The sequence below is a fragment of the Corythoichthys intestinalis genome, chromosome 21 (assembly GCF_030265065.1).
Source record: "Corythoichthys intestinalis isolate RoL2023-P3 chromosome 21, ASM3026506v1, whole genome shotgun sequence".
Taxonomy (NCBI): Eukaryota; Metazoa; Chordata; class Actinopteri; order Syngnathiformes; family Syngnathidae; genus Corythoichthys; species Corythoichthys intestinalis.
In genome coordinates, this window is record NC_080415.1 from 22,215,100 (window position 1) to 22,235,766 (window position 20,667).

The following is a 20,667-nucleotide window of genomic DNA, read 5'->3' on the forward strand; positions in this document are numbered from 1 at the left end:
GGTTAAAACTTGTTATAATTGCAAATTTGCTTCAGTCACTTGCTTTAAGTATAATCATTGTTCATTTCTGGAAAAAAAACAAGGGTGAACAATGAGTTGAGACTTGCCCAGGAGTATTTTGTCAGTGTGTTAAACAGCCAAACTAGCGCAACGGTGTCAGGAGGAATGAAGTTACACCACACATGGTGTTGATGAAGAGCGTCATGTGCCGAGCGCTGTCTGTTTAGTTTGTGGCTTGTTCAAATATTGAGCAAGATCCTGATGATTCCTTCGGGTTCAGAAAGAAAAACTGGAAAAACCACCTCGGTGCCAGGAAGATCGATGTCGTTTTACAGTGCCAGAAGTTCAGTATCGAATAGCGTGTGTTTTTGTAAGTCACCTGTACTTGTTTGGTTCTAGTTGCACTGTGTCATGTGATTGAGCTGTGACTGACCCAGAAGCAGGCGCTTTTCAAAGCACGGGATGTACACTGTATTATGGTGAAGCATCAGCACATCCTTTATTTGACCTTTTCTTTCTACATGTGGCATTTTCTGGCACAAGAGATGCTGAGTGTTTATATAATACGGATGGAAAGGATTTGTGTTAAAACCTTGAGGGGAAATTGCATTTTACCCACCGATTGAGCCGTACGTGGAGTGCTTGTATTCAATGTGCATCTTAATACAGGGTCGATATATCTTCAGCAAGGTTCTACATCATAAGAAGCATTGTGAGAAATTCCGCACAGTGTTTTCTCGACATTTGGGGGCCAGTGAATGGAGGGACACTGTTGAAGGGCAGAGACGCCGGAAGGACGATTCGTAATATGGAGAAAAAGCTTACCTTTGTCCTCTGTTTATTGTTCGCTGGATGTCAATCAACCTCTTTTAATCTCCTTACTGAATGTAGGATCAAAAGGGAAGGAGGATGGAAATGGTCTGAAACGGGAAATATCAAGTGACGCTAAATGTAGAGCCTCACAGTAATCATTTGTATTTCATTTGTTGGCTGGTTGCTGACTTTTATTTGTCAATCAATCATTGTGGAGTCACCAGATGCATTTAACTCTCGCAGTTCATAAATATTATTTGAAACAAGAACACTCTCGCATGGTGGTTCGGTCACTGCTTGTGTCGTGTAAAATTTAAAATGGTGTTTTGTGTGTTTTATCAGGTCCGATTTAACTGACTGGCTACCAGTGAATGAGTTAAAGATCGCTGTCTTTTTCCAGTATCGCATTTCTCCAGACCACATCACGACCTATCTGAGAGAATGTTAGCCTTGTAGATGAGGTGGTGCCCCTCTGTTTTCCTCCCGGCCCACTTTTATAGCTTTTGTATCTTTTAACCAAAGCCAGATGGGCTGCGGTCCCAACCTGCAGGATGTGGCCTGGCTGAAGCAAAGGCCTTGGATATCGCAATACTTTGAGCCATCAGCTTGGAGTTGCCCACCTGTGGTGAACACCCCCTGTGACGCACAACGATGATTAATCTTTGTGCAAGGAACACCTAGTAAAAAGCATGAAATAAAAATGCGTTCCGTTACAGGATAAATAACTGTATAGGTCACAACAACTTGTATTTTGACTTTGGAAATGTCAAACGTGTAATGTAATTTGTTGGTGTTTTAGTACACATATGGTAATAAAATACATTCACTTAGAGGGAGCAAGTGTGAACAATTCAAGTCTCCTGTACTAGACTATAAAAGCTGGTTTCCCAGGGCAACTGGCACAGTTATTTCAGGGGGACTCTGCGTTGCCAAGGGTAACATGTTTTGTCACTTATTCCAGCAACCACTGCCCAAAGCCAGGGCTGGCATTGAAGGCTTATTTTTCAGTGCCATTGACGACTAAAAAAGTCCAATTCATTTTGAGTGTGCCACCCTCCCAGTCAAAATTAATTGGACGTTTATAGTCGTTAATGGCAACCAATAAGAAAAGGTTGGTATTAACGCGTTACATTTACTTGAGTAACTTTTTGAGAGAAACGTACTTCTAAGAGTAGTTTTACTAAGCCATACTTTTTACTTTTAGCTGAGTAGGGAAGAAGACACGCTACACTCGTCGTTACATTTTTCCTATAATTTCTACATACTTGATTTTACTTCTTTGTTTTGCCAGAGACGCAAACAGTGGCTCAACCAGTTTCACCAATAAGACGTCGCAATAATAACACATGATTCAATTACACCAATCATTGATCACGCCAGCCAGTTCAATCACGTGGCGCGTCTAAAGCAGGGGTTCCCAACCTATTCCACTAAGGCACACTGTGGGTGCAGGATTTCATTCTTACCAAACAAGATGACAACACTTTTTCCCCAATCTGGTGTTTTACAAGTGCAATCAGTTGATTGCAGTCAGGTGTGGCTTGTTTTAGCAGAAGCCTCATTGGTTCAACTGTCTCTGCTGGATCGGCTGGAACAAAAACCAGGACCCACAGTGTGCCTTGAGGACTGGGTTGAAAACCCCTGGTCTAAAGCACCATAAACAATAAATATTTGCCATAGAGCGTCGCCGTCAACATGACTGGAAAGCGCAGATTTTAATCTCCCAGTTTTTGTTTGGCACCGATTGACCACGGAAAGCCGGAGATATGATCCTTTTAGTTTCATAATAGGAAATATGTTTTCTCCACTAAAGGGCACTCATGCTCTTTCGACGAATAATGCTTAATTTCTGTAGTTTTTTTTTTTTCTCTCGCCGGAATTCAATGTTTTTTGTTGTTGTATTTCTTTGGCTTACTGTAGTCACATAATACAGTGGGGCAAATAAGTATTTAGTCAACCACTAATTGTCCAAGTTCTCCCACTTGAAAATATTAGAGAGGCCTGTAATTGTCAACATGGGTAAACCTCAAACATGAATGACAGAATGTGGAAAAAAAACTAAAAAAAAAACGTATTTGCAAATCATGGTGGATAATAAGTATTTGGTCAATACCAAAAGTTCATCACAATACTTTGTTATGTACCCTTTGTTGGCAATAACGGAGGCCAAACGTTTTCTGTAACTTTTCACAAGCTTTTCACACACTGTTGCTGGTATTTTGGTCCCTTCCTCCATGCAGATCTCCTCTAGAGCAGTAATATTTTGGGGCTGTCGTTGGGGAGCACCGACTTTCAACTCCCTCCACAAATTTTCTATGGGGTTGAGATCTGGAGACTGGCTAGGCCACTCCAGGACCTTGAAAAGCTTCTTCTTCTCCATCCCCATGCTTCACAGTGGGTATGGTGTTCTTCGGATGCAATTCAGTATTCTTTCTCCTCTAAACACGAGAACCTGTGTTTCTACCAAAAGTTCTATTTTGGTTTCATCTGACCATAACACATTCTCCCAGTCCTCTTCTGGATCATCCAAATGCTCTCTAGCGAACCACAGATGGGCCTGGACATGTACTGGCTTCAGCAGGGGGACACATCTGGCAGTGCAGGATTTGAGTCCCTGGCGGCGCATTGTGTTACTGATAGTAGCCTTTGTTACTGTGGTCCCAGCCCTCTGTAGGTCATTCACTAGGTCCCCTCGTGTGGTTCTGGGATCTTTGCTCACCGTTCTTGTTATAATTTTGACGCCACGGGCACAGGGTGAGATCTTGCATGGAGGGAGATTATCAGTGATCTTTTATGTCTTCCATTTTCTAATAATTGCTCCCACAGTTGATTTCTTTACACCAAGCGTTTTACCTATTGCAGATTCAGTCTTCCCAGCCTGGTGCAGGTCTACAATTTTGTGTCTGGTGTCCTCCGACAGCTCTTTGGTCTTGGCCATAGTGGAGTTTGGAGTGTGACTGACTGAGGTTGTGGACAGATGTCTTTTATAACGATAATGAGTTAAAACAGGTGTCATTAATACAGGTAACGAGTGGAGCCTCGTTAGACCTCGTAAGAAGAAGTTAGACCTCTTTGACAGCCAGAAATCTTGCTTGTTTGTAGATGACCAAATACTTATTTTCCACTCTAATTTGGAAATAAATTCTTTAAAAATTAAACAATGTGATTTTCTGTTTTTTTTTTTCTCCACATTCTGTCTCTCATGGTTGAGGTTTACCCATGTTGACAATTACAGGTCTCTCTAATCTTTTCAAGTAGGAGAACATGCACGATTGGTGGTTGACTAAATACTTATTTGCCCCACTGTGTGTTATAGTACAGTATAGGCCTGCACAATATATCGGTTGAATACCACCATCACGATATGCGCAATAGTCCTATAGCAGGATATGCAATTATTAATATTTTGTACATGTAAACTTTTGGTTGCTTCACAAAAGCAGCAAGTGTGCTGAGACATGGCATTAACCTCCTTTAACCTGGATTAAATGGTATTATATGAATACAATCATATTTCGCAGTTTTGCATTTTTTTTTTGCACTTTAAGTTCTTAAATAAATGAATAATAAATCAATAAGTACAATTAAAATAAATTGAAGCACCTTAAATCTATAATGATACGGACACTATAAGATGACATTTTTGTGATGAAGAATATGATAAATTAAAGAATTTAAAATAAAGAAAAAAAAATAAGAATGCAAGAAGGATAAATGAGGAAAAACAAGGGGGAAACTCAGGAAAAACAATCTAATAAAATACTGAATGCAATACACTAATACAAAAACATGTTGAGTCAACCAAAGTCTTCACAAACAAAGCTATTTACGTAATCTGGTGAAAATTCTTCTATTTCTTCTATTCTTCTACTTCTACACCCAAAAAGTCACAACGTACGTTTTTTCCAATATCGCCCAGCCCTAGTACAGTATAGTAATAACCGTTCATATCGATAACTGCTGAGGAAAAAAAAAAAAAATTGTTAAAAACAGAAAATCAAACATCTTAAGCAGTTACTCACAATGTTACTCATTACTTAAGTATTCTTTTCACCAAATACTTTTTTGCGTGTACTTGAGAAAATTTTTTGGATGACTGCTTTTACTTGAGTAATACTATTTGGAAGTCGTGCTACTCCTGAGTAAAATTTTTGGCTAATCTACCCACCTCTGCCAATAGGTTAATAGCAGATGCCATGACAGAAACAATCAAATAGGATGCAGCTGTTCCATTGGCGATCAGCGAGATTCCTGATTACTTGATTAACTGAGCAAATTAATCAAGTTTATGATAATGGTGTGTCTTCACAGTCTGATCTTGGACACTTGTAGGAGAATTGGGAAGTTGCGTGTTAACCACAGCTCTACCACTAATCAGTAACACACCATGTAAATAATATAGAGCATTTTGTGGTTTTACTATTTTTCCCCCCCCCCTCTTTACATACAGTGCTGGCCAAAATTATTCGCACGCCTGCAATTCTGTCAGATAATGCTCAATTTCTCCCAGAAAATGATTGCAATTACAAATTATTTGGTAGTAATATCTTCATTTATTTTGCTTGCAATGAAAAAATTTTTTTAATCATTATCATTTTACACAAAACTCCGGACAAAAGTATTAGCACCCTCAGCCTAATACTTGGTAGCACAACCTTTAGAGAAAATAACTGAAAACAACTGCTTCTGGTATCCATCAATGAGTTTCTTACAATGCTCTGCTGGAATTTTAGACCAATCTTCTTTGGCAACAGCTCCAGGTCTCGGAGATTTGAAGGGTACCTTCTCCAAACTCTCCACAGGTGTTCTATGGAATTCAGGTCTGGACTAATTGCTGGTCACTTTAGAAGTGTCCAGTTCTTTCTCTCAAAAAATGTTTATAGTGCTTTTTGAAATTTGTTTTGGGTTATTGTCCTGCTGGAAGACCCAAGACCTCTGAGGGAGACCCTGCTTTCTCACACTGGGCCATACATTATGCTGCAAATTATGTTGGTAGTCTTCAGACTTCATAATGCCATGCACACTGTCAGGAGTCCAGTGCCAGACAGAGCAAAGCAACCGCAAAACATCAGGGAACCTCCGCCATGTTTGACTGTGAGGACCGTGTTCTTTTCTTTGAAGGCCAGTTTTTTTCCCTGTAAACTCTATGTTGATGCGTTTTCCCCAAAAAATCTATTTTTGTCTCATCTGACCAGAGAACATTCTTCCAAAGCTTTTTTGGCCTTCACAGGTAAGTTTTGGCAAACTCCAGCCTGGCTTTTTTATGTCTGTGGGTCAGATGTAGGGTCTTCCTGGGTATCCTACCATAGAGTCCCTTTTCATTCAAACACCGACGAATAGTACGGGTTGACAATGTTGTACCCTCGGACTTCAGGACAGCTTGAACTTGTTTGGGTGTTAGTCAAGGTTCTTTATCCACCATCCGCACAATCTTTTGTGGAAATCTCTCGTCCGTCCACGTCTAGGGAGGTTAGCCACAGTGCCATGGGCTTTACACTAATCTATGACACTGCGCACGGTAGACACAGGAACATTTAGGTCTTTGGAGATGGACTTGTAGCCTTGAGATAGCCCATGCTTCCTCACAATTTTGCTTCTCAAGTCCTCAGGCAGTTCTTTGGTCTTTTTTCTTTTCTCCATGCTCAGTGTGGTACACACAAAGACACAGGACAGTGGTTGAGTCAACTTTAATCCATTTTACCTGGCTGTAAGTGTGATTTAGTTATTGCCACCACCTGTTATGTGCCACAGGTAAGTAACAGGTACTGTTAATTACACAAATTAGTGAAGCGTCATATGATTTTTTTAAAAGGATGCCAATACTTTTGTCCGGCCCATTTTTGGAGTTTTGTGTGAAATGATAATGATTTAATTTTTTCCCCCATTCTCTTTTGTGTTTTTTCATTGCAAGCAAAATAAATGAAGATACTACTCCCATAGCATTTGTAATTGCGGTCATTTTCGGGGAGAAATTGAGCATTATCTGACAGAATTGCAGGGGTGTCAATACTTTTGGCCAGCACTGTATATTTAGTCAACGTAGTTTAACAATTAAACCATTCAAATCCTTCAAGTTGCATGATAACTAGAAGCTGCCATTTGTTATTGGGTGCTCAGGACTTGTCAGATTGGTGTTAAGAACTCTCCGGTGCTGCTTCACTCACACCAAGATGAGTGTAAATGATTAACACCCACACTATAATAACAGCTCTACATTGCTAATAATGTAACACTTATCTGACACTGACAGCACTTTTATTAAATTTGAGCATAGCTGAACAATCACGCTGCACGCTGGATTGTGTACAAACACGTTAAATTTGTAACTGTTTGCACATGATTGTTAAAAAAAAAAAAAAAAAAAAATCAGTTGGGTGCTACTGTCAAACACATGTCTAAACTTGGGGCTGAACCAATTAGTTGACTAGTTGACTGACTGCTCAGCATTGACATTTAAAGTTGTTTAACTCAGTAGGTACCATTTAAAGGCGATAGTTGTCCAATCCAATTGAACTAATGTATTGGACATCTTTGACAACTAAGTCTAAAATGCTGAAAAATAGCAATGATGTCATCAACTAATGGACTTCAACTAGATTTTAATCATATTATGGTTGACTACGGTACTTTTTTTTTTTTTTTTTGTCATTCAACTCTTAATCCAAACATTATGCCTGCGAAAAAGCTCGCCTTTTCAAAAGCAGCTCACTGAATGCGTCTTCAAAATGACTTAAAACTAAAGTGACTGTTCAGAGTGTCTACCACATCCCTCATTATTCTTCACAAGAACATGATGTTCTCATGACGTTTTTATCCCTTGAAGTCCTTCTCATTTCATGTCAGCTCAATTAATTTCCTGTGTTTACTGGAATTCAAAATCGTGGACCTCTGCCCTCTAGCACTGTCCAAGAGTTTTGAGAAACTTCCTATTCCCATTTTGTGCATTCTTTGTTAATTTGAGACACACCATTCTGCTTTCTCCACCAATCTTGCAGACACAAGCCTATGCAGCACTAACTAGTGTTTACATTTAGAATTGTAAGCCCTTTGGTATGCTTAAACATTGCATAGACCCTCTTCTCTCTGTACCCTGAGGAGTTTAAAATTGCTGGCTCTTTTGATGGGCTTTTGTCTTATGTTAGACTGGGACTGATGAATGAGTTGGAAGGATGTGTGCAGTTGCCTCTAGGCTTTCTGTGCCGGGAATTAGCGGGGAACGACCACCAAGAGCCATCGAATTAGGAACACTTATAGGCAGAGTTGAGTCTGCCTTTCATTGCAAACAATGGATATGAAGGTCAAGTGTAAAAGTCAAGTAGTGAGTTGAATAGATTGCAAGATTATGGTAGGATTGATTAGTGTGCTAGTTTTTCTTGAGGATGAAGTATTTGCTGGTGTTGCAAAGAGGATGGTGCTTGAGTCTTTTTTAACCCTTGCCCTTCCTTCCTTTCGAATCCAGTAGTAACTGATCTGCTGGAATGTAAACAACCATGGATTACAGTGGGGTCACTGTTTGCGTCGTGCAAGGCCACAAAACCATGGGAATAGTCTGCAGGGCAACTTGTAATCATCAGGCTCTGCGGAACTGCCATTCAAGCTAATGAAAGGCCCAAGATACCAATGATCCCAACTAGCCAGTCACCAATAAGATGTGGTAAAGCTGTACTTTGCAAAGAGTATGTGCAAATACAGCCAATATATCATTTTTCTATATTGATGTGGTTTTCTTATTTTCATAAAGTTGAAACCAAGTCATTTTAATGAGTCAAAATGTATCAAAATTCAACCATGGATGTTTCAGCTCTTACTCCATCTATCATACCCGTAATAAAGTTGTACTTATCGTGTTAGCTTGACTCTTGACTGCTCTAATAAGCCACAATTGTTCTCTTTTACTAAAATATGTTATTAGAAACACGTAAAATATTGTCATTGATTTAAAAATCTATAATATTTAGTCCATGTTTTGACCTACGGAGGGCGCCATGTTTTATGGACGCTCCAGGTGATGACGTTGATTGTCACCGTCATTCGATAAATACTACTGGGTTACTGCAATTTCTTCTACGCGGCCAGACGTCCAGCACGTGCGCTCATCAGTTAAAACTGACAAGTACTTAAAATTTGTGTTTTTATTGAGTCTTTTATTACCTTTTCATTGCCTCAAAATACTTTGCATGTGTTTCTCTCTTATACTTTCAAGCATTGTGTTTACTTGTGGTAGCGTTAAAGCAGATTTTTGACCACAATAGTCACGTAGGGTGTTTAAACTACCCTTATTTGATATTACTAAGTTTATGTATTTTCTTAAGGCATCTTTAGTATGTTCTGTCTGTATCCATCTAAACAAAACAAGCTGAAAGCGCACAGTAGTACATCGGCTGTCTAATTCGCCTCTTGTAGGACGTTTCGGCAGAACACCTGTTTTTTTCCCTACTCTCGTCACGTCTCATCCCATCTTTCCTATTCATTTTGCTTTTGCTGCTCGTTTTGTGAAATATCAACAGTGCTGTCATTCTCATTAATGTCCCTCTCGGGTTCAAATTGGAAGGGTTGATCAGATGACATGTTTATGTTGGTAGAATCATACTCTGGAAGCCCGTCAGTATAACCATGTGACGTCACCGCCCTGCGACGTCAACAACAATGGTGATCTACTAGTTAAGCTAATTTTGAAAATCGTATAAAAATGAAAACATCAAGAGGGGTTTCAATATCAAATTATTTTAACTCATAACGTGTATCTTATAAGAATTACAAGTCTTTCTATCCGTTGGTCCCTTTAAGATGGCTTCCTCCACTTAATTTAAGTGAAAAAATAAATGGGGCATATTTAGTTCTGTGATGCCTCCACATGTGGGCAAAAAGATTCACAATCGCTGCTAGTTTATTCAATTTGGAGACAGAAACACAAAAATGAATTTGGAAACTTAGACTAATTGGCCAAGTTGAGCCGAAATCTTTCCCCTGATGTTATTCACTAGTCCACACATCGAACATTGCTTGAAATCCAAATGCAATGAGTTACAGCCTTAATCATGGAATCAATTCAACTTAAGCAAGTTACCAATGTAGTGAGCTACCAAATGTTTTAGATAACACGAACACATTTGGAAAATTTTCTTAATATGTTTATTTGGAATGTCGATGGTAGCTTTCCAGATTCTTTGTGCTTTCCTTCATTTTTTTTCCTTTTCCCCTAAACATTCATCATGCAGTGAAGGGCAAACTCCAAAAGCTTTAGCTAAAGCCAGCGACCACGACTCTAGTTGACATGGCCATCACCTTTGCTTATCCCATTACTCCCTCTGGTTCACTTTCCCATCGTTGTCTGCGCTCTCTCTCCCTGCCAGGCTCTTGTACGTCCGTCTTTCACTCCATTTTGGTCTGGCCAATAAATCATTGGTGCCGGAGAAAGTAGCCAGCCGTGTTGTGCAACTTCTCCCTCTCTGTTTCTCCACAGCCTCCCTCTGCCTGCTCTGCTCACTTTAGTTGGGGAAAAAAAGTTTAAAGTGTTCGGGTGAGAGGTTAGTCAATGTGGAGAAAGGGACTTGTAAAACAGTGGGTTGGATGGGTAGCTGTGTGTATATGTGGAGGAGGAGGCGCTATAGGGACACCAAGAGTTTTGAAATATTGTGAGAAATGAGAAAACATGGAGAGCATTATGATTCTCTGTGAAGTTATTGTCATTTGGTTTATGGCTTTTGAACCATGCAATGAAACAAGCATGACACGATTGCACTGTTCCTCACTTTTGATCGCTTATGTCATTACCAAAAGATGCCCTGGTTGGATGAAGTCAATTTGTAACCCTGCCTGATACTGCTGTCCTGTACCGGACTGCAGGCACGGCAGCTGTAGCAAAATGTGTTTTCAAGTTATGACAGGTGCAAAGCATGACCTTCAACCCTTCACCTCAGCCAATCCAACCATCTGTTCAGACCATAGCCCCGCAGCCATGATATTATCGGAACGAAAATTTCACCCTGGGTTTGGTTCCAGAGTTTAAAAATGGAAAAATGATAAAAGTAGCAATAGTGGGGACTATAACAGATTTAGAAACAATTCGCTGTAACATAAAATTGCTTGTTTATAACCTTGGTCAGCTTATAAATGTGTCACAAAGAAATGTGGGATGCAGTGGGTGGTAGTGTTGGTTCCAGCTGAGGGTGGTTCTGATGATATTTCTGGACTTGTCTTCAGGGCTGCAGTGTGAATATTTACTGTTGCATGAGTGAGTCACAGTGCTTTGAGAGAAAACTAGAATTGACTACTTTGGAAAAGAAAAATGTTGAAGATATTTCACTTTTGTGTGGAGTGCTCATTCTATCCAGGAAATTAAAGAGAACAGAAGAGATTAAATTACGTAATACTGAAGGGGCTTTACAACTGTGATGTCAAAGGCAATATAAATATGTTTGTTTGTTGTCGTTGTAGCACCACTGTAACATACAGTGGTATGAAAAAGTATCTGAACCTTTTGGAATTTCTCATATTTCTGCATTAAATCACCATCAAATGTGATCTGATCTTTGTCAAAATCACACAGATGAAACAACAGTGTCTGCTTTAACTTAAACCATCCAAACATTTATAGGTTTTCATATTTTAATGAGGATAGTATATAAACAATGACAGAAGGGGGGAAAATAAGAAAGTGAACCATCACATTTAATATTTTGTGGGCCCTCCTTTGGCAGCAATAACTTCAACCAGATGCTTCCTGTAGCTGCAGATCAGTCTGGCACATCGATTAGGACTAATCTTGGCCGATTCTTCTCTACAAAACTGCGGTAGTTCAGGCAGATTTCTGGTATGTCTGGCATGAATCGCTGTCTTTAGGTCAGTACTTCTCAAATGGTGGGGCGCAGAGCGATGCCAGGGGTGGCGCGAGTGACCTCGGGGAACATACTTTTTTTTTTTTTTGCCGTACTAGAATAAAGTGTACTTGCACATCCACTCCGTGGGTGGCAGTGGCGCTCTCATTTCCATAGTGCGTGCAGTATTTTTGAAGTAAGCAAGAGCACACGGAAGAGACTCATGCAGAGCTGGCCTCACGCAGCGACCCACGGTCTTCTCCGGTGCTCACGTGTCCAGCTGAGAAGTGCCGTTTTCGGCTTGGGATCGTCACGACCACCGCCCTCACCTACGGTTCTCCCTCGGCCGCCGAGAATGCGCTTTTTGTCGGGCCGTTTGCCTTTTGGCTTTGACTTTTAATACAGTGGGAAATGAGGAAAGACCACTGTTTACTGAGTCTAAAAATGATTATAGCGGAGAGTCTGAAGCCAAATCAGTTAAGACGCCACTTAAAGACATTAGACCTCAATCTCATTGATAAGCCGCTTGATTGTTTTTCAGCGAAAACGTGCCGAATATTGCCAATTGTCACAATCGTCCCGCTTTGTCAGTGTTATATCAGTAAACCAGTGAGCACTGTGGTGAATCAGCGAAAATAAAAACTTTCCTTCTGTCCAAAGACCCCCCCCCCCCCCCCCCACCTTCTATTCAGTTTTGTTTTTTTCAGTCAATTTTTTTGGCATGTTGTCCTGAAGAGTAAATGTTTCTAATCAATTTGAATTTGTTATTATTTACTGATTTTATTACATTTTATTTTTCAGTATCAAATGGTCAAAAATGTACTTTGCGTGTATTTTTACAGTTTGGATGTGCCTTTTTTTTTTTTTTTACTTCAGGCAAATTGATGCGCTTTAAGTCTTTTCTGTTACAAGCAAAACAATGTTAATAAAGTTATACTTTATTATAAGTTGATCTATGTTACTTTTTTTCTTTAATAGAAAAAAAGGACACAATGTTAGGCTGAGGCGTACTTATAATCGTAATATTATAGACAAATGATACTATTTACAGTGGCGGCAGAGAGTTGGGGGGGGCGCGAAACATTTACGTCTTCCTTGGGGGGGCGTAACAGAAAATAATTGAGAAGCACTGCTTTAGGTCATGCCACAGCATCTCAATGGGTTTCAAATCTGTAGTCTTATAACCTCCCGGCTCGATTATTGAAACTCACTGCTCTTTGATCTACCTAACAAGTCGCTCCAGAAAATACAGCTCCTCCAGAACCCAGCAGCACGCCTCATCACTCAGACCCCCGCAACACACCACATCGCCCCCATCCTCCATCAACTTCACTGGTTTCTCGTCAAACAAAGAATCAATTACAAGATCCTCATCATCACCTTCAAAACACTCCATGGCCTGGCCCCTCCCAACCTTTGCAACAATCCACTCCGTCCACTTCGCTCTTCCAACCCCCCCCCCCCCCCCCTTTTCTGTCTCCCGTGTCCGCCTCTCCACCTTTGGTTCCAGAGCTTTTAGTCAGTGTGCCCCCCAGCTCTGGAACTCCCTACCCACTGATCTTCGCAATATATCTACCCTATCACTTTTCAAATCCAGACTGAAAACACACCTGTTCACTCTCTTTCCTACCATAACCCCTAACTCTGTTATATCTTTACTTCTCTTTATTGTGGTTCTAATCTTTTATCGTTTTAATACCTTTTTTGATCGTACTGTGATCCCATGTCTCTTGTGAAGCTTGTGTGGTTTGAAAAGCGCTCTAGAAATAAAATGTATTATTATTATTATAAAATCTGGACTTTGACTTGGCCACTCCAGAACATGTATTTTGTTCTTCTGAAACCATTCTGAAGTTGATTTTTCCTTCTTTGTTTTAGATCATTGTCTTGTTGCAGCATCCATCCTCTTTTTAGCTTCTACTGTCTGACAGAAGGCCTCAGGTTTTCCTGCAAAACATCCTGATAAACTTTTGAATTCATTCTCCCATTAATGATTGCAAGTTGTCCAGGCCCTGAGGTAGCAAAACAACCCCAAATCATGATGCTCCCTCCTTGGAGTGTCCAAGTGCCTTTATGCGAACATTAAACAAGCCACAATGTTTTTTTAGACAGCAGTGGCTTCCTCCGTGGAGTCCTCCCATGAACACCATTGTTGGCCATAGTTTTACATATAGTTGATGTGTGCACAGAGATGTTGGACTGTGCCAGTGTGCTGTCACCCCAGGAGGAAGCCTCTTCTGAAGACGGTACACAAGAAAGCCAGCAAACAGTTTGCTGAAGACATGTCATCAAAGCACAAGGATTACTGGAACTATGTCCTATGGTTTGCTGAAGACATGTCAACAAAGCACATGGATTACTGGAACCATGTCCTATGGTCTGATGAGACGGGTGGGCTTTCTTGTATACCGTCTTCAGAAGAGGCTTCCTCCTGGGGTGACAGCCATGCACACCAATTTGATGTAGAGTGCGGCGTATGGTCTGAACACTAACAGGCTGACCCCCCACTTCTTTAGTCTCTGCAGCAATGCTGACAGCACTCCTGTAACGAATCAAATGACATTTTGGAGGGAAAATGACAAGCAGTACTCAATTTGGACATTTAGGGATGTTCGTAGTTTCTAAGGGATGTACTGACATTTGTTGCCAGGGGTTTAGATATTAATGGCTTTAGTATGAGTTATTTTGAGGTGGAAATAAATTAACGTTATTATATAAGCTGCACACAGACTACTTTTCATTGTGTCAAAGTGTAATTTTGTCAGTGTTGTCCCATGAAAAGACATACATAAATATCTGCAGAAATGCGAGGGGTGTACTCACTTTTGTGATACACTGTACTTATTTTTCCCCCTTCTGTCATTGTTTGCATGCTATCCTCATTAACATATGAAAACCTACAAATGTTTGGGTGGTTTTAGTTAAAGCACTGTTTTTACATCTGTGTGATTTTGACAAAGATCCGATCACATTTGATGGTGATTTTATGCAGAAATGTAAGAAATTCCAAAAGGTTCAGATGCTTTTTCATACCACTGTACAAGCTTTCCCAAAACAAGTCAGTGGCTGTTACTGGTCAAACACTCTACATATGATCTGCACTTGATTCTGGATGCACATACTAGTACATAAAGTTTATAAGATAAGGTGATCTGATAAGGAAGGCTGCATACAGAAAGATGTAATTGTTTTATTAATAATAGCTGTGTAGCACAAGAGAAATCTTATCAGTGTGGGAAAGCACACCCCCACTAATTCTGCTATTACAATGTGAGTGTGAATAGGCCACATGACAAGTTCAGGTTAGCACCTGTTTTGGTCCGCTTTCCAGGCAAGCAGTCATTATCTGAAATGATTTCTCACAATTGATGATGCATGCAGCATTCATAGACATTACACAAACCTTGACAAATCTTGTACGTTTGATAGGAGATGTTTGACCTACGCCCATCTAGCTATTTTACCCGGTTTTACAATAGTTGTTTTGGAAAGAGTGATGCTGGACTTGCTCTTCATCCTCCAACACTTCCCTCCTCATCCTCCTCCTCTGCATCCCCATCTCTGACGACGAACGATCTCCTAACAGGCCGCATGAAACCGCCCACGCTCCTCTCACTATTCACTGAATAAGGAGCAACACTAGCTGCCCACGTTCTCTGACATACCTGCTTTGGAAATGTGTTGAGTGAGTTTGCAGCTGTCCATTTTATGTCATCGCGGGAACAGATACCGGTACTGTGTGTCTTGAATGCACTGCAGTGGAGTGCTGTAACTCCCAAAACCACTGTAAGGCAGTATGTTTGCTCCACTGCGAGTGGTTACCATGCATATTAGAGCAAAGACGTGTTTAAAGTTGTGATAATGTGGCTGTCAAGTGAAATACATTATAAAAACCTTGTTCATGGTCGGTCTATCAACTAAAAGTCCTTCTTATTGAAGTTGCTTTATACATCTGTTTGGATTCGTGACTGTTACGAAGCAACTTTAGAGGTGACTCCATCCGTCTGGCACCCGAGGACATTCCCCCCTCGCAGCAGCTTGTGGGTTCACTTGTAACCAAAAAATATGTTTACCTCTATTATCCCAGGTTGCTAAGGAAAGTTTTCATTGCACATTTTCTGTTATCGGTAATGAGCAGGATGTCGGACCCGCCTGCTTGCCATATTTGTGAGTCAGGATGATGCAGTGCCAGCTCATCGTTGTTCCTTCACATTAGATGTCTTTGAGAACTAAGACGGGTGCTGGGTGATGACCTTTGAACTCGTTTGTTTGTTCTTGTTGTTACTTGCCTCGAAAAATAGTATTAGAGAGTGAAGGTGTAGCAAATTGAATTTGTCATGTTCAAAGTTGGCAGACAGTTGACACTTGAAACCAGACAGATGTTTGCAATCGACTTACAGGTGTTTGTCACTAAATGAATCGGGCAGTGAGCATTATTATTATTTATATATATAAGCATGAGTCTGATTTAGAAAGAATGTCGTGGAAAACGATGTGATGTCTATGACTCAATCACAGCTCGCATTCCAATCTCTTTACTTGTGTGATAGAAATATATGTGTTGTCTTCCTAATTTCCATCCACTGATCCCCAAATCTGGTGTCTCTCCATTATTTCCTTGTTTGAGGGTTAAGGGGAGGAGTGCTTATATGGACTTTGGTGGCTGACAATCCCACATTGTGTGATCTGGTGCAGCCACACAAAGGGCTCATTGTGGTCGGACATGGCCCGGAGAGAGGGTACAGGGTCTGGGATAAGTGACAGAGGTGTGGGTTCAAGGGGGCCTGGTCTGGGGGTAACTGTGCCCTTGGCTGGACAGAAGTAGGGTGTATGTGTGTGTGTTGGTCAGCTGACCCTAAATCCAGTGCTGGGAGTGTCCACACGTGTGTGTGGAGACTCGTGCTTCTTATAAATATCAACTGTACTGCCACAGAACCAGCTTATTAATGCAGCTGCCTTATTGTTTGAATGGATTGAACTGTAAGCGGGTTTTGATTTCTTTCTTTCTTGGTTGTGATGTGAATTTAACTCTCAGTGCTTAAGACATTTTTAGAACTGTTCCCAGAATTAAGGCTTTTGTATCCTGCCTTGACTCTGAGTCAAGGGCAGGACTTGCATGAACACCAACAGCAGTCAACAGTTAGTCCATTAAACCATTTGTTTCCCAGAGTCCCACTGACAACCAGCTAGTGATCCTTAATCCGCATCGCCACTTTCTCTCTGTCTCTAAAGCTCCCTTTTCTCAAGTCTGAGAATGACAGGGCTCTCAGGTCAAGCTGACGCCAGTCTCTCCTTTGCAATCTGAAGCAGGCCTACCAGGCCCTCGCCCAGCTGCCTCACGGTCTGTTTGTCAGTCTACCTGTCAAGCACAGCTGTCAAGCTGACCTCTCACCCTGTTGAGGGTCCTTTATTGTTTTTTAATCTGCGGGCACAAGTAGTTACCCCAACTGTGGCACACCATTCCTCCTTAATTCTCAATTTTCAAGACAAGAGCGACTCTTTGTATTTGGCATGTCATTTTTTCTACCTTTTAAAGTGCGTATGACACCAAAAAGCATGTTTATTTCGTATTTCATGCGGTGTTTTATCCTCCTGAATGAAATGGACCGCTCGGATGTGTGTGGAAGCAATCGTTTTATGTATTCATGTATACATATTTTTGAATACCGCGCCATGAAAATGAGTGACTTCTGGCTTCAATCTCTGGTTTTGGACGAATGCGAATGTGACATCACCCGGGTCAGCATTTCACAATACAGCATTGCTTTATAGCATGCAGATGGACTGCGGATTTAGCTGATTTTGCAGATTAATTAATTTATTTTTCGCATCACGCCAGCCAAACGGCTGCAGAAATTTGTTGCCGCACCAGGGAGAGGCGTGTGAGCCTTTTTGGGTTTCAAAAGGTTCCCATTCCCCGTGGATATTGGCCAAAATAAGCCCTACTACTGTTGGACCATTGGACTTATGAGGAAGTGAGTAAACATTGTATTTTGTATTATGTCAAATACTGGGATCATGGGACACATTTTAATACAGAGGTGGCTTGAATTTTGTGACTGATTGTCCACAGAAAATGCCACTCGGCCGACGACCGGCGGCTTGCTGCACACCCCCCACTGAGAGAGCGCTATACTCGGCTTATTGCCCTCTTCGTGTGCCCGTTGTTCTGTCAAATTTTCAACCCCATCAGAAATTGCAACTTTGTGTTAAAAATGGCCGCGCATACAGCAATTACAAAGTAACCACTACAAATCTTCTTTAAATAAAGGACTAGCGTAGTGAATGGGTATAATGTCTAGACCGCGAATATAAGATGACCCACACTTTTTCAGTCTTATTTCAATGCAAAAAACACCGTCTTATATTCAGGCCAATAAGGTAGATCTACCGCAACAGACATTGGTAGTGGCTGCTTGTAACCGTTAAAATTTTCAGTGCGTCGCCATTTTCTCCTTGCTGCCTCTCCTGTTCTTATCTAAAAGAGATTTCATTACTTCCATTACTCAGTCTCTCAACTAAGTTCAGGTCAAACGTCGTAACAGGTTGATGACATTTTACAATTTGTGAAGAGTCTCTGAAACTTCCACTGACAACCTGGGCTAAAGTAAGCTCCTCCCTGACACATGTTAAAAAACGATGGGATTACTGTACTTGACTGTCACTGTATGACACAGTTCTCTATAATGTGAAAAAGGTCAGCCTTTAAAATGACATTTCACAGGAACAGAGTCAACACAGCTCATCAGCGGCCTTTGGGTGGGATTACCATCAAGTATTGACTTCTCCGTCCACATCAGAGACCATCCGCAGGATTTAATTGCTCTGGTACTGTCATGGCACGGTAATGCCACGCAAATCGGTTTCCTGAATGCGATTTATTGGGTCACCGGCCAAGTTGAGTGTGATGCCTTTTAATCTCGTCTCGCTCCTATACGCCGATGCAAAGAGGGCTGTAATTTATCATTTGTGGCTGGTACTTATAGACACAAAGACACCACAGCGGTTACATGCTGTAATTTTTCCCGTATGTGAAGGAAGGACCCGAATGTTGTTCAAAGAATGCTTGTTCTGCTTCGCATTACTCATATGACTTTATTCGGCAACTGTAAAACATTTTAAATTGAATGAGGGGAAAAAATATTACTAAGATTCCTTTATTCTGTTTCTCAAATAGATTAGTTTTACTGATTCGCTGCCAATGATGACAATAAGCAATGGGAGCAAAAGAGTTAATGTGCTCTTTGGGTATTTTGGGATAATCAAAAATGATATTCTCAGATTTGAATGCGACTGGCGACAGGCACACGCTCCTCTGCAGAGACTGTTGATGTCTGCTGTGTAAATCCTGGCACCATGTTGATGTTTTGGCGGGTTATGCGAGAAAGTCATTTGGGAGGATATGCCAGTTTGTCAATTCAATTGAGTTCCCTAACTCTTCCACACTTTCTACATGTCCTTCTGTTGTGTCTTCCAGCCCAGTACTCTTCCCCAGGGTACAATCAATATGAACCTGTGTGCCGATGTCATTGATGGAGAGTCCAGGACGGGTCAGAAGAACTCCTTGTGCATCCTCACTTCTGAAAATGAGCACTTCATTCGGGCTGAGTGCAAAGAAATTATTAACGGGTAAGTAGGAATTTGATGAATACAGTAAGACTTCGCAGCGGATATGTTTGAAAGAACTGGGTCAGGTGAGCAGTGTAGTTTAGTGTAACGTGCCAAGTTTAAGAACTGGAAGACCAATGTGTGCTACTTAAACTACTCTGCCCTCTGCTGGTGTTTTTTAGACTAGTTGTCCTTGACTCAAAGTGGTGTTTACCATTAGTAGGGCAGCAACTATTATTTTTTATAATTGATTAATCGGATGGTTTATTAAACGATTGATTTTTTTCCAATTACCTTCAATTTAACTTGAAGTCGTTTTAGACATGTTGTAAGTAACAATGAAGAATAAACGGATGACTATTTCCTTCAAAAAATTTTTATTACAGCTTCCTGACTGAACTGTAGTCTACAACTGTACTGTTTTAAGTACATAAAATTTTTTAAAAAATTTTAATAAAGGTTCTAAGTACAAAACAAGAATTTCTCACTAAACAAGGCAAAAGTCCTGTTCATTTTTAAATAAAAGAGGCGCTGCTGATTTTTGACATTTATTTATCTTGTGGCCGAAGCGCTGATATAAATTGTGTTAATGACTCATTTATTTTCTTTAACCAAACTAAACAACAAAATCAAATAAGGAAGAGGCAGGCTGTAATGAATCAGTTTTCTTTATCAAACAGTTGATCTAAAATACAATCCAAATCCAATTTCAAAGCACTCTCTCTTGTATGACAATTTACAGTTTGAATGGGAGCTTGTGTTTGAAGAAGACTCTAAGCCGGGGTCTGCAAGTCCGGTCCTCGAGAGCCGGGATCCAGCTTGTTTTCGATGTCTCCCCCCTTTAACACATCTGAATCAAATAATCAGGATCGTTATCAGGCTCCTGCAGAGCTTGCTGATGAGCTGATCATTTGATTCAGGTGTGTTAAAGAAGGGAGACATCTAAAACAAGCTGGATTTTGGCTCTCTCAGGGGACTTGCAGACCCCTGCTCTAAGCTGTTATATAAATGGGTTTGTGTGTGCGGTTTAGAAATGAGAAAACTTTAGTATCTAACAATAACTCAAATGCTAATATGTGTCTCCAAAATACAATACAAACGGACGCTTAATACACTGCTTAGCATAATCGCTAACTAGCTCAGCACTCCTTGCTAAATAGTAACGTCTCGTCAACAAAGAATACAAACAATACAGTTGGCTTCATTTACTCACCTCTCACGGAGGCACACTGGATATAAAAACACAAAAGACCATCTACCTCTCGACATTTCGTAAAGTTGATTCAGCAACCCAACCTGAGTGTAGTAGACTAGCAGTGAACTCTCTCTCTTGCTCTAATTATTAGAGCGGAGCACGCCTCACATTACACACAAAGACCCAAACATGACTGCTCATAGCTGCCGGCAGAAATCGATTATCAAATTTGTT

The 20,667-nt window shown here is 40.7% G+C and overlaps 1 protein-coding gene across 9 annotated transcripts in view; it reads left to right on the plus strand.

Moving 5' to 3' along the window:
- si:ch73-103b11.2 (protein outspread) overlaps window positions 1-20,667 on the plus strand; it is an 80,371-nt gene that overhangs the window by 20,435 nt on the left and 39,269 nt on the right. For all 9 annotated transcript variants that reach the window (XR_009061785.1, XR_009061783.1, XR_009061782.1 and 6 more), the window contains exon 4: window positions 19,108-19,259. Coding sequence is in view for 5 of the 9 variants with exons in the window: in XM_057826416.1 (XP_057682399.1) it covers window positions 19,108-19,259 (152 nt within the window). In the remaining 4 variants the exon portion in view is untranslated. The remainder of the gene's footprint in view (window positions 1-19,107; window positions 19,260-20,667) is intronic.